The 13765-nt window shown below is 44.2% G+C and overlaps 1 protein-coding gene across 9 annotated transcripts in view; it reads right to left on the bottom strand.

Moving 5' to 3' along the window:
• Nucleotides 1–13765, bottom strand: part of pard3ab (par-3 family cell polarity regulator alpha, b) — a 191504-nt gene that overhangs the window by 68320 nt on the left and 109419 nt on the right. For 7 of the 9 annotated variants that reach the window (XM_079284636.1, XM_079284637.1, XM_079284643.1 and 4 more), the window contains 3 exons: nucleotides 5651–5825; nucleotides 5192–5343; nucleotides 4328–4372 (listed from right to left, as the gene is read on the bottom strand). In XM_079284636.1, coding sequence (XP_079140762.1) covers nucleotides 4328–4372; nucleotides 5192–5343; nucleotides 5651–5825 — 372 coding nt within the window. The remainder of the gene's footprint in view (nucleotides 1–4327; nucleotides 4373–5191; nucleotides 5344–5650; nucleotides 5826–13765) is intronic. The other 2 variants (XM_079284638.1, XM_079284642.1) reach the window with 1 other exon arrangement.

Raw genomic sequence — 13765 nt, 5'->3', positions numbered from 1 at the left:
CACACTTTATTCAAGGCTTTGCTCGGCGCCATTCACTAAAGTCACACTTCAGTGGCAGTCTTAAAAAAATAAAAGATTGTTTCCACCGTGTTGGAGATCTGACAAATGGCATTTAGTCACAAACATGACAAACTGATTGTCTTTTTGGGAGATTTCCAATAACCTGCTGATGAAATATTGTTCTGGTCTCGGCCTAGCTGGACACAGAGAGAGTGTGCTTAGGGAATTTGGAATACAATAAAGAAACCACTCAATTGTTCTGGGAACACAGCTCACATACAGCGTCTGACAGAAATGAAATAACAAAAAAAAAAAGAGCGAAATGGATTATTTCTAATCTGGCAACCAGTCAGTCCGTTTTGAGTAATCAGTGTCAGTGTGTTTGGACAGAGTGGCACTCCCACTCGTGTGCAGATGAACATGATCCCAACAAGTTAAGCAGTGACAGGCTTACAACAACAAATACAGAGCGACCACGTTGCAGCTGGAACAATGAGCCACCACGATTAACTTCTCCTCCAGATGTTTACCGGGGACCGATATTCACGGGAGAGAGACAATATATCTGACAGCTGTAATTGGTTGTTCGACGTCACGTGACATGCGTTGCAGCGTCCAAAAAGTTAAAGAAGAGAGCGTCGCGTTTGCTTTTGAGCGTGCCTTCTGTTCGTCACATTTGCATGAATGGATTTTGGGGGGGGGGCAGAAATAACGAGACATGTGAACGCCCCCCCCGAAGGACCACTCCCCATCTACCGAGCATCACTAGTCCACAACACGACAAAACCTGCATCCTGCGTCAGGAATACAGAATTAGTAACTCCAGGAAATATTTCCTACGTCCCAAAACGGACTCAAAAAACAGTTCGACAACGTCTGCATGAAGTTCTGGACACTGACAACAGTCCTGCATTGTCCTCCATCACTGAAGTGTCCTAGTTAAACATGTGGCAGTGGCCTGTGTCAATACACGTCTCAGCCAATCACAGCTCAGATATAGGATGAGGGCGACTATATCTCAGAGCTGTCACAGTCTTTGCTTTCAGCAGGATGGTTGTGTTTAGGCTTTGGGCAATGGACCATGGATCACTTATATTCACTGAGGGAGTTTTTAAAATGTTGGTAAAGTGACACCAGGGGCCCCCCAAAGTGAAACTAAACCGTGGGCACTTAAAAAAACCAGGGAGAACTCTATGAGCCCACAACATGAGACGAATTGAATGGATATTAGATTCCACACTCTCATAATGTTCACACTAAATACCGACCTTCATCATTTCAATCAGTTTCTGTATCCTAGAAATCTGTCAGTGTAATGAGATCACTTCTGAATTTCAATGTGAAAGCAGATCACTCGAATTCATACCAAACAACGGTGCTTAAATAAAGCACGTTCTTTAAAGATACCACGAGGAACCTTCATTTTGGCGCCTCCTGTGGACAAACGCGGAAGTGTTTCGGAGCGCCAGAGTCGCTCTAGAAAACCTCTCATTTGACTGCAGTAAGGTCTGACAGTCTGTCACAGTTGTGCAACGCTGGCTGAATTGTTGATTTTTCCTAGTTGTCGCATTATGCAACCGTGCGGCTGACTCATCTGTTGCCACCATTTGGCAGATACACCTTAGAAACACATGCGACATACAATCTCCTCCTTGCCGACTCACGATATCATAACATGACAGAGAGTTGGAAACATTCCCTTCTCCATCTCATGGCCGCCCACACACACGGTTAAAAAATGTTTTAAAAGAAGTGTTGAAATAGCAATCGAAATATCCATTTGTGCTTTTCCACGAGACCTCCTTCGATCCGCTCGCCGCACTTTGTCTCCGTCTTCGCACTTTATTATTGAGTGAGAGTTCACGAGACGGCCTCCATCTCGCACTCTAAAACCTCTCATCTCTCTTCTTCTCTTCACGTCCTCCCTTCAGCGGGAGCCGTCCTATTGTCCAGGTCGCCGATATCAGAGGCAGGCCTTCCGTTCACTCGATGCGACAGTGAAAACACACGAGACCCGACAGTGACGGATGGCTCGCTGTCAGCTCGCAGCCTTAACCGAGGACAGAGTGCTTTCTCCGCCGCCCCTCTTCCGTGCACACAACAATTAGTGCTACAGCCGAGGCAAAGAAGGGGAGAAAATCAAATCTGTAGTCACCCGACTGCTTTCACGAGCATGTTCGGCAGCGACCTCAAACTGTGGCGAGGACTGCGAGTCTTCGCTCTGCAGTCGGACTAATCTGTCTTGTCAAAGAGCGAGCGAAGCACAGAACTCTCCACAAAGGCATACAATGGTAGAGCGGCGGGTAAACCTTCAGAAACATACATCTGCAACTTAGCCACTGGATTCGTATTTGCAGACCCATGTGCGCAATTGCATGCCTGTCGTTGTTTCTGTCCACTGTGTGTCACATCCTGCAGCAGCTATGCATCAATACAAAGCCATGGAAGCAGGTCCTCTTACTCACCTCTGCAGACACAAGTGTTCCTAACATGAATAAACAGCGATCCTGTTTATGTCTTATCATACAAAGAGTGAAGGCAGAAAGCATGGAGATCTGGCATGATGTGGAGGACCTGGGACAGAGGGGGGTTCTAAATGCATGTTTCTCCGATGGTCTAAGACAATATCTATAAAATATCAGGAAACATAAACAACTCTCTTACAAATCTGAAAACTCGAGTGCTAAAAGTCAAATGAGTATAAAGTCTGGAGCTGCTGCACAGACAATAAGATAAAATAAGATAAGATAATCCTTTATTCGTCCCTCAGTGGGGAAATTACAGGATTACAGCAGCATTGCTCACAAGTAAATAAAGCTCATGTATAGAAGCTCATGTTCACAAATGTTGATTGAACTTTCCGAGGCCATAGACATACATGACAGAATTCAGATTTTAGGTGGCGTTCCCGTTTAAGTGACCAGACTGTGATGGAGACCAGTTAAATCCTCTGCTTCCTACGTCTATCTGTGAACAGATGATATGAAACGATGTGGATCTTTGATGAGTTAGAAAAGGATTAACGAGATAAAACGGAGGACCGTTTTTCAGACTCTCTCAACGGCAGTTATTCACAAAAACGCAACACTCGACAAAGTAGCAATATTTGATGTACATCTCCACATACTGAATATTCTCAGTTCGTCTGCGATATTGCAATATTGATGAGTGGCTTGTATTCGTAATCTCTCCAAATTCTGTAAGTGTGCTTTATAATATTTAAGTGGAGAGCCTACTATTGCTTTTTATCTGCTTCCGTTTTAATTTGCTGTCAAAGCGGTTTGCTGTTAATGCAAACTCAGCGCTCTCTATATTTAACTGTGTTCTAGGAAACGTTTATTTCCAACATGTTGCTGCCTCACTCTACTCTGCTGCACTTTGTTTCTCCTTCTGTTCTCATGCACTAATTCATTAACGTTGGTGCTACTTTGTCGTTCTTTTAAACACTGTGAAGTTACGGTCAATCACTTCCTGCAGAGATATTTCAAATGAAAGCCTTTCAGCAGCTCATGGTCCTTTCCTCGTGTGCTTTTAATTTGAAACATCTGCAGGTTCATTGAGAGCAGCGTACAGGGATAGTTTGTGTGTGTGGCAGTGGTTGTATGAGGCACTTATCCACAGTCAGTGTATTATCTACAGTTTAGAGAAACAGACCAGTGTCCTGCTGTGGACGGGGGCAGAAGCTAAATGTGTTTAAAAACCTGAAATAGAAACAACAGTTTAAGTCTACGCTATATTTAGAATATTTTCACGGCTTCACCCTGCAGTCAGACAGCTCTCTCTAACGGGGAACTAAAGCACTTACCAAAGCAACAGGGCTCGCAGAAGTCACTGCAGGTGATACACTGACTATGTTCTCATACAACCCCACTTCAAAAAAATCCAAAGCATCCCCCTGTAACATTGAATGAAAAGAAATTCAGCATCGGGAGAAAACGGAGCGCATGAAAGCAGTGTTTCTCAGAGCAGCGGTGAGTTTGACTCTTTTTTTGTTGTACTGATTGAATAAACTGTGGAAATGAACATTATACAGAATGTACAATGAGAGCCATTACAGTGCAGGTAATTTCCCTCCTTTGCTGGATGAATTACGGTGTACGAGTCGGAATGAGCTCAACGTGATGGGATAATAAAATATCAAGTGGTATAACATCGTAAAACTGCAACACTCTGAATGAATCACATCTCCCTGGGGGCTGTTCCTTCAAAGTAACAGTCAAACACCACTTATGCCCCTCAGCCCCAGGTCTGAGATGTGCACCTTGATGAGGAAACAAAGTGATGGTGGCGAAGGCGAGTGTTCCGTTCTACCTGTTCAGTGCCTTACCTGCGTTGGTGTCGAGTCGAGGGGTGAGGTTAAGCTCGTCGGCTACTGTTAGAGGAAGGGCGAGGAAAGAAGAGAGGGGTACAAACATTTGGGGTTCAAGTTAGTGCAAAAATGACATTCCACATGCGGCATTCAGGTAGCGCGGCAAACATCACAAGCGGCTTCATCTCAATTCGGATCGGACGCCATGCGAGACGAGGAGGTGGAGGTGGGGAGGAAGAGGGAGGGAGGGGGGGGGGGGTCTGAGGACAGCAATCAGACTTGTTGTGATATCAACACGGCACAGAGCGGCAATCTGGTCGGGAAGATTAGATGCGATTATGGAGAGTGCGAGCGGAGAGACTGTTTCAGGCCAAAGCAATCAGCGGCCGTTTCGGAGCCATCTCAAGGTGAATCAGCGCCGCGGAGTTCTTGACTTTGGCGGGAGATGCAGAGTCGCTTTCCGTACAGAGGAAAGGGGGGCGGAACACATTTAAATACAAGGGATGTGTTTGAAACACACGGGCATGCAGAGCGTTACGGAAAATCTGATTTAAAGGTTTTAACAAAGTAGCTGAAGTGCGTTGAGATTCCTGGATAGAAATGTGTACACAAGCCTGAAATGCTTCGTTTTCTTAATGGAGATAACCAAACATCTCATATTCTATGTTTGTTGGGGGGGGGGAAATAAAATGTGATTACATTCTGAGCACCAAGAATATAAGTATTGTAGTGAACGCGTCACCTTGAACTGTATCTTAAAATGAAAGAATTGACATGAGAAGAAAGAGGATAAGAAACTGCCTCATCTTGTCTCGTCTTCCTGGAACCGACTGAACATCCCACGTTGACTGAAGGCACGGGGAGCCTTTCTGAAAGCTGTACCTAGGTCCATGCTCTTGGACTTGCGCGTCTTGATGATCTCGAGCTGCGAGGCGTCTCCGAACTGCTTGGTGCGTTTCTCCGACATGCTCTGGCGCCCGAAGCCCTCCCTTTGGAAGGTGCCGTCCGGATCGTTTTCGTCTGGATTCACGGAGCTGGATGGAGGGGTTGGAAGATGGTGATGGGGAGGGATGAGAGAAGATTGACGTTATTGTTCCGACACGGGGGACAAATTGCATCACGCCATGGAAACACACGGAGCTTTGGGAAGGTGAATGTGCTGTGCAGGGAATTCTAAGCTATTTGAGACGGAACTTGAGGCGAAAGCAGAGCGAGTGCTGAGTCGGATGCGGCGCTACAGCTCAAGCGGTTCTTGGCCTTAAAATAATAGAGCAACTCCGTGTCCACGTCAAGCGGAAGGAAGACTCTGCGGTTTGGGGGAATTCAACGTTTTCCGCCCACCTGTCGTTCTGAGCGGGCGGCTCTTTGGCCCACGGCGGCGTCGTGTCGGCGTCCTCGTGGGAGCTGGAGGACGACTGGTCGGAGAGGTGGGGCGGGAGGAGCGGCGGCCGGTCGTCCTCTATGATCACCGTGTCGTCCTGCGGCATGTTGACGGTCGGTGAGAGCTGGTAGTTTCCTGGAGGGGACAAGACCACTTGTTTTTATTCACACTGATCTCTTCATTTATTCACAGTCGACAGTTTTTCAATTCACCTCCTCCTCCACCATGCTTTGACCACACAGATTTGTATAAATAATGAATGGTTAATGTCAAGTTCCCCTTCTGAATCAAGTCGACAGTGATCTATCACACTAGTGACAGAAGGACCAACGCATGGATTCACACGACCGGATCACAATCGACCAATCAGCTGCTGTTCGAATAAAACCAAAAGCAAAATAAGCTTCGTCATATGTTTGATGATCACCATCAAAACTCTGTGCATCTTACACGAAAAGGAAGAGTTCAACGTTTTGGGAAATGCGCTTCAACACAGAGTGCGATGAGAACTCATGTGTGTGTGTGTGTGTGTGTGTGTGTTGGGTGCAGAGCTGGGAGGCTTAGCTTAGCTCGCCGTGTAGCTGGAGGCACCGGGACACAGCTCGCCTGGTTCTGTCCATTGTTCAATGTTCCGTTTGAAAAAGGGAGTCGCATCACAGTGAAACTATTTCTTGACAAAAAAAACCCTGCGTATCCATCTGCCCACAGTGCTTCTGTGTTCTGGTTGCCTGGCAACTTCCCGGTGACGGCAAGAAGTCACTGCTGCTGGTGAAGCCGTTAAAGCACAGAGGTCCCTTCAGGAGCACTGACGCTACTGTCAGAGTGATTATTAACATGTGAACAGAACCAAACTACTGTCAGTGATTATTAACATGTGAACAGAACCAAACTACTGTCACAGTGATTATTAACATGTGAACAGAACCAAACTACTGTCACAGTGATTATTAACATGTGAACAGAACCAAACTACTGTCACAGAGTGATTATTAACATGTGAACAGAACAGAACTACTGTCAGTGATTATTAACATGTGAACAGAACCAAACTACTGTCAGTGATTATTAACATGTGAACAGAACCAAACTACTGTCACAGTGATTATTAACATGTGAACAGAACCAAACTACTGTCACAGAGTGATTATTAACATGTGAACAGAACCAAACTACTGTCACAGAGTGATTATTAACATGTGAACAGAACAGAACTACTGTCAGTGATTATTAACATGTGAACAGAACCAAACTACTGTCAGTGATTATTAACATGTGAACAGAACCAAACTACTGTCACAGTGATTATTAACATGTGAACAGAACCAAACTACTGTCACAGAGTGATTATTAACATGTGAACAGAACAGAACTACTGTCAGTGATTATTAACATGTGAACAGAACCAAACTACTGTCAGAGTGATTATTAACATGTGAACAGAACCAAACTACTGTCACAGTGATTATTAACATGTGAACAGAACAGAACTACTGTCAGTGATTATTAACATGTGAACAGAACCAAACTACTGTCAGAGATTATTAACATGTGAACAGAACCAAACTACTGTCAGAGATTATTAACATATGAACAGAACCAAACTACTGTCAGAGATTATTAACATATGAACAGAACCAAACTACTGTCAGAGATTATTAACATATGAACAGAACCAAACTACTGTCACAGTGATTATTAACATGTGAACAGAACCAAACTACTGTCAGAGATTATTAACATATGAACAGAACCAAACTACTGTCAGAGATTATTAACATATGAACAGAACCAAACTACTGTCACAGTGATTATTAACATGTGAACAGAACCAAACTACTGTCAGAGATTATTAACATATGAACAGAACCAAACTACTGTCAGAGATTATTAACATATGAACAGAACCAAACTACTGTCAGTGATTATTAACATATGAACAGAACCAAACTACTGTCAGTGATTATTAACATATGAACAGAACCAAACTACTGTCAGTGATTATTAACATATGAACAGAACCAAACTACTGTCAGAGATTATTAACATATGAACAGAACCAAACTACTGTCAGAGTGATTATTAACATGTGAACAGAACCAAACTACTGTCAGAGTGATTATTAACATGTGAACAGAACCAAACTACTGTCAGAGATTATTAACATGTGAACAGAACCAAACTACTGTCAGAGATTATTAACATGTGAACAGAACCAAACTACTGTCAGAGATTATTAACATGTGAACAGAACCAAACTACTGTCAGAGATTATTAACATGTGAACAGAACCAAACTACTGTCAGAGTGATTATTAACATGTGAACAGAACCAAACTACTGTCACAGTGATTATTAACATGTGAACAGAACATTCTCTTGCTTTGCTCCTAACCGCTCAGTGTGGTGTGTAAACAATAAACATGGATATCAATGATGACTCTGCACAAAGACCACAATCCTTGTGAAACTGATGCACGTGATGTGCATCTACATAAATTGCATGAAATATGAGTTACAGCTAAGTTATGATTCACATTGACACACCAGCCTGTTTAGCTGCTGATTGAGAACTCAGTAAATGTGATTAATTACATGTTCTTCTATGTGGAGGTCTACCTCACCTCCAACAGCAAATGATGAGCAAACCGTAAGGATCTGATAGAAATATTTCATAACGCTCGGCTCCTTCAGCCGCGAGGACATCAGAGAAACCGTATAATCTACACGACAAAAGAAAACCTTGTGAAAGCTCATCAGAAGCTGGTCAGCTCTGTGCACACCGCCCTCAGGTGTCAACAGGCCACTGCTGTATCAAGCACGAGCCTGGAGCAACCGTTTAACGGGCCAGCTACAGGAGGACACGCTCACAAAATAAAAAGTGAGAGAAACACAAGGCGACTTTTTATACATTCTTCTACACATTCATAAGTTTAAAGGCAGAGTGAAACTGCGCCTGGTTAATCAGCTTAGAGACCAAGTGGAGTTTGGCAGCAGGCACAATGGTGTTCCTTTGTCAAAGCGCGATGATTCATTCAAGCTGTGACCTCACAAATAAAGAAAAAACATCCCTGTGCTGAGGCGAGAGAATGAAACAGTCCCCTTTCTCTGCCTCTGAAAAGCAAGGCTTAAAAAGTGCTATTGATATGCAGCGCATGACTTTGTCTTTAATCTGTATTTTCAAATTGGGAGCAAGCGAAGGGGGGGTGGGGGGGGGACTTCAATGCTTCATAAAGGCTTGTTTGTGTACTGAGCTCTGGGAGAAGTTTGTTTGTCTACAGAGAGGCGTTGGAGCTTTAAGACGGAGACCTGGAGGTCTGAGCCGGGCCTGCTGTTTGTTTCTCATGACGGGTGAATGACCTGATGTAAATGGAGCTGGATGGAGGGAGGCAGGGAGGCTGGGGGGGGGGGGGGGGGTGTAACGGTAGTTTAAAGAGTCATCTGTCACTGCGTTTTGTTATTACTCTTGAATAATAAGGAGTTACAAAGTGACCTTTCATTTAATTAACCCATTAATGCACTTTGTACTTTCTTAACCCTGTTTTGGAAAAAGAATACGATAACAATGTGGCTTGTGCCACCGAGTGTTTATTTCTTCTCTTTTAGCGTTTGCGAATGAGACACAAAACTCTCTGAAATGGTCAAATAATCCCATTTACCCACAATCCCTAGTGCATGAAGATTTACACTGAAATAAGTAGCGTTCCAACAGAAGGCACATTTTCATTTTAATAATTGTATCACTGAAGAAAATAGCAGCTTGTGGAAGATTTAATGACAGACAGGTGTGTAGACAGGTGGACAGACAGGTGTGTAGACAGGTGGACAGACAGGTGGACAGACAGGTGGACAGACAGGTGGACAGACAGGTGGACAGACAGGTGTGTAGACAGGTGGACAGACAGGTGGACAGACAGGTGGACAGACAGGCAGGCTGTCCGAATGACATCATAGGGCGGACTCATCACAGTCCTGTAACAGTTAACGGATATTATTATTCAATTTTGTAAGAACATTAAAACTATTGTTTGCCGTTTGTGATGTAATGAGAAAACGAAATATAGATAACTTTTTTTTCTAAAATTCGTTACCCACCCTTGGCTTCAGATACCCAACCCGGTCCACCGACATCAACATTAATCCACCACTCTTGATCATCTGACCGGTTTTGTGTCAAATTCAGACAAAGTGTTTGAGTATTTAATTGTGTTGTTGGGCAGACTGCGTTAAAAAGGTAGGGAGGCCGTATCTAGGCCCTAGTTTTAAGGATTTATTGTATATTCTGCCATGGACTGCTCCTCAATCATTTCTACTGACACAAACAAAGTGGTGGTACCATCCAGCCAGAGAGGGGTAAAGGGTAAAAGCTGCATTACTGGTTAATATATTACTGGTAATAAAAAAAGTCATTTAATTAAGTTAAAAAAGGAACTAACAACAGATATACGAGTGTCACACGCACACTGCAAGTGTGCGAGTGCACGCCCTTAACACAGCACAGCCTTTACTGCACCAACTGACCTGTGTGTGTGTGTGTGTGTGTGTGTGTGTGTGTGTGTGTGTGTGTGTGCGCTACTTCAGCCCCCTCTTGCTACGTTTGTTTGTTATTCGCTGAGATTTTGGGAGTCCGGGTGAGTCCTCTAACACAACAGGGTCACTTCTCTCTCAGACCACACACACACACACACACACACATTCACAGAACCCACTTAATCCCATTTCCCTAAGCAGTCCAATGCGCAACACTGAGAATCCCATCAATGTCACAGTGTGAATCACTGCAGTACAATCAACTGGCAGCCACTGAGTAGAATGAATCTGTCAACTCTCTAGTCCAGTAAAAGGACGGGGAGGAAAAAAGCTTCTTTGTTTCAGTGCCAGCACCCAAGGGCAGCCATCCGCCAGCCACAAAGGCACTGCCATGTGGACGGAGAGCGCGCACGCACACACACACACACACACACACACACACACACACACACACACACACACACACACACACACACACACACACACACACACACACACACACACACACACACACACACACACACACACACACACACACACACACACACACACCCTGAGAATCAAACCGAAAAACACACATCTGTTCTTTTCCAGTGGCTGCAATCATTTGTGACAAGCGGTGGCATTTCATTTGAGCTTCTCCAGGAGAAACTATTATCAGATGCTTTTTGTGCAAAACTACGGAGCGCTTGAGGGCAAAGGAGGAACACGAAACGGCCAGGAGGGGATGAAAAGATGTTCGAGATGAAAATGGAGACAACAAGAGGTGAGAATAACATGGTTTTTTCATTTTGTATAATTAGTAAGGAGGTTATTGCCATTGGGTGCTGGGCCTCGAAATGCTGTTGGCCTGAAGGAATAATTAAGTCGCTCTCTTATCCCCGGAACATATCCAGAGCGCAGAGAGCCGGGGAGCGATCCAAGAGCCCGGCGCACGGGGCCAAAACGCAAGCCGATACGTTCTGAATGGGAATGATGTCGTCTTCTAAGAAAGCCTAATGCACGGTTCATGTTTGGTGGCACCCTTACCATGGGAGAACAGACTTATTCAAAGCAACCGCGAAAGACCCCACAGCACTCACTCGCATTTTGATTTATTCAAGGGCGGTTTGCCGAGCACGCGAAGCTCTGCTTCGTATTCACACGCGTTCACATCTGGGAGCTGCCGAGCACATCTGCAGACTTCTGCCGCCGGTTCCGGAGCAGCAGCAGCAGCTGAGGGCGTCTGCTTTCCACCGTATTTTCTAACCTGTCACGACACACAAGCCGTTTGTTCACGCGCAGAAAAGCACCACAGTGGGAACAGTAAATCAGCCTGAGCATTCTGCTGCAGTCATTTCAGGACCACACAAGTATGAAGAGAGCCGGAGCGGCTCTATGGTTATCATTATTAATCATTACGCAGCGGTCAAACTCTTTTAAAGGCTGGGTTCACCCAAACTACACACAAAAGAGCCTCTGCTAATTGAACGGGCATCTAGACATGCAGCCAGTTTTAGGTTAACAATGTCCTTATTCTGAGATATCAGTCTCTGAAATAAAGAGTTCATTTAATCATAAACAGAAAACAGCAGCAACATCTCTGGATAATCCACAAGAACATGCTGGCAATAGATTTCTTTAGAACTTCACTTTCACTGAAGAAATAGTTCCAATAAAAAACATATTTATATTGTTTTGTCTACTTTCTCATATGGGGCACTTGTGTGGAACAAACCTTCAATTCTAGAGCAAATGAAAAGTTGTTATATGTAGAATTTACAGAGATTAATTAAAGGTAAAACATGCAAAACATTCCTCACGCATTGGAGCACTTAAAACACGGCGATGTTAGATTTGAATATACTGTGAGAAAGAACTACAGTAGCAAGGGGGGGGGGGGGGACTCGTTTGTCTGGATATGTCCAGCTGGTAGCGTGTTGAGTTTCTACTGAGTTATCTTCAGTGTTCTAGAGCTGCAACAGTTAACCAGTGAGTTGTCAACCACTACATTAGGATTTAAGACATTTAGATGATTGATTTAATTGATTTGAGTGATTCTTTAAGAAAAAAGGTCAAAATTCTCAGACTCCAGCTTCTTCAATTGAAATATTTTCTGGTCTTTTCTTGTTACCAGTCTGAATAGCTTTGACTTGTGCACAAACACAAACGACACTGATCGTCACTTTTCACCATTTTCTGAAATTTTATAGACCAAACAAATAAAAAAACAATAATCAACAAGTTGATCGACAATGAAATTGCATCATGAAGTCGTATTTCCTGACTTCATACAGCACAGAGAGTTCTAGAAGCACTGGACCTGCACACACAGACGGCAGCTCCTCTGGTCGCTGATCTCGTTTGCCACCGTTGAGCAGTGAACCGCTGCATCTCGTACCCCCCCCCCCCGCTCTGTTTGTTAAGCATGGATGAACACAGCCCCCCCCCTGACGGTGCGCTGGAACTTCACTTATTAACACTAACGCTCTGTCAGTCAGAACTCTCACCTTTCTCTTGCGTTTCAACAAACTAAACGGTGTCAATGTCAACCAATTTACATGAAAGGGAGACGCAGTTCATACTGTCGTGTTATGTTGCATTGATTAATGAGGTTGGAGGAGTTGGTCGGAGCCAATTAAAAAAAGAAAAAATAAGATTAAAAGTTGTCTCCTCCGCTTCATAAATAAACATTTAAGGCATTTAGTTTACCTTTTCTCGACCTGCTTGCAATAAATTAGCAGACAAAGTGGTGAAAGTGTTTTGTGTCTCTTAAGAAACACAAAGACACCACTGCAGAGGACACACGGTGATATTTAACACAGCTGCGCAGCTACAGCAGCTGGTGCACAGAAGCCCTTCTTTGACACCTTCACCACCCGTCCATCAATCACTCAACGCAACACACACGCAAACCTGAAGCTCTCACACACACACACACACACACACACAAGCTCTGAGTTGGTTTGGAAGTGGCAGATCAGGTTAACAGACGGAGAGACTGAAACGCATGCAAACTAACACACAGACACGTTCTAATAACAAAGAGACATCAAAACAGAATCAATCACTGGTGAGCATCTGCAGCAACAAATTGTCCGGGGGCCATTTTTCCGTCTCTCTCGCTCCCTGACATTTTCCGAGACATTAAAAGCCACCGAGTCTTGACAGGAAGTGAGCCCAGATGACAGAGTTGGCTCACGTTCTGTGCTGACACAACCTGACAGGTTAAGACCATGGGATCTAGCAGGAAGACACACACTAACACAGCGGTTCCCAAACTTTTTAGGCCGCGCACCCCCTTCTACATCCCGACCGGGTTCGCGCACCCCACCCCCCCCTTAATAAAAAAAAAAAAAAAAAGAAGCAACAGAGCCTTTTAAGCCTTCATAGCCGCATAATAATCGGACCAATGAGAGAACAGTTTGCTCGCGCGTGGCATTTGTTTACAAGATTTAGTCCGCTGTTAAATGTTGCAATGTGAACACAAACCGAACAAAGGAGCAACTGCAACAAAGCAAACGAACTGAAGGTGTGAAAACGCCCTGAAACACTGCAACAAAGTTTCAA

The sequence above is a fragment of the Melanostigma gelatinosum genome (assembly GCF_949748355.1).
Source record: "Melanostigma gelatinosum genome assembly, chromosome: 15".
Classification (NCBI taxonomy): domain Eukaryota; kingdom Metazoa; phylum Chordata; class Actinopteri; order Perciformes; family Zoarcidae; genus Melanostigma; species Melanostigma gelatinosum.
The sequence above is the reverse complement of the archived record's forward strand: the minus strand, read 5'-3'. Positions and strand labels throughout refer to the sequence as shown.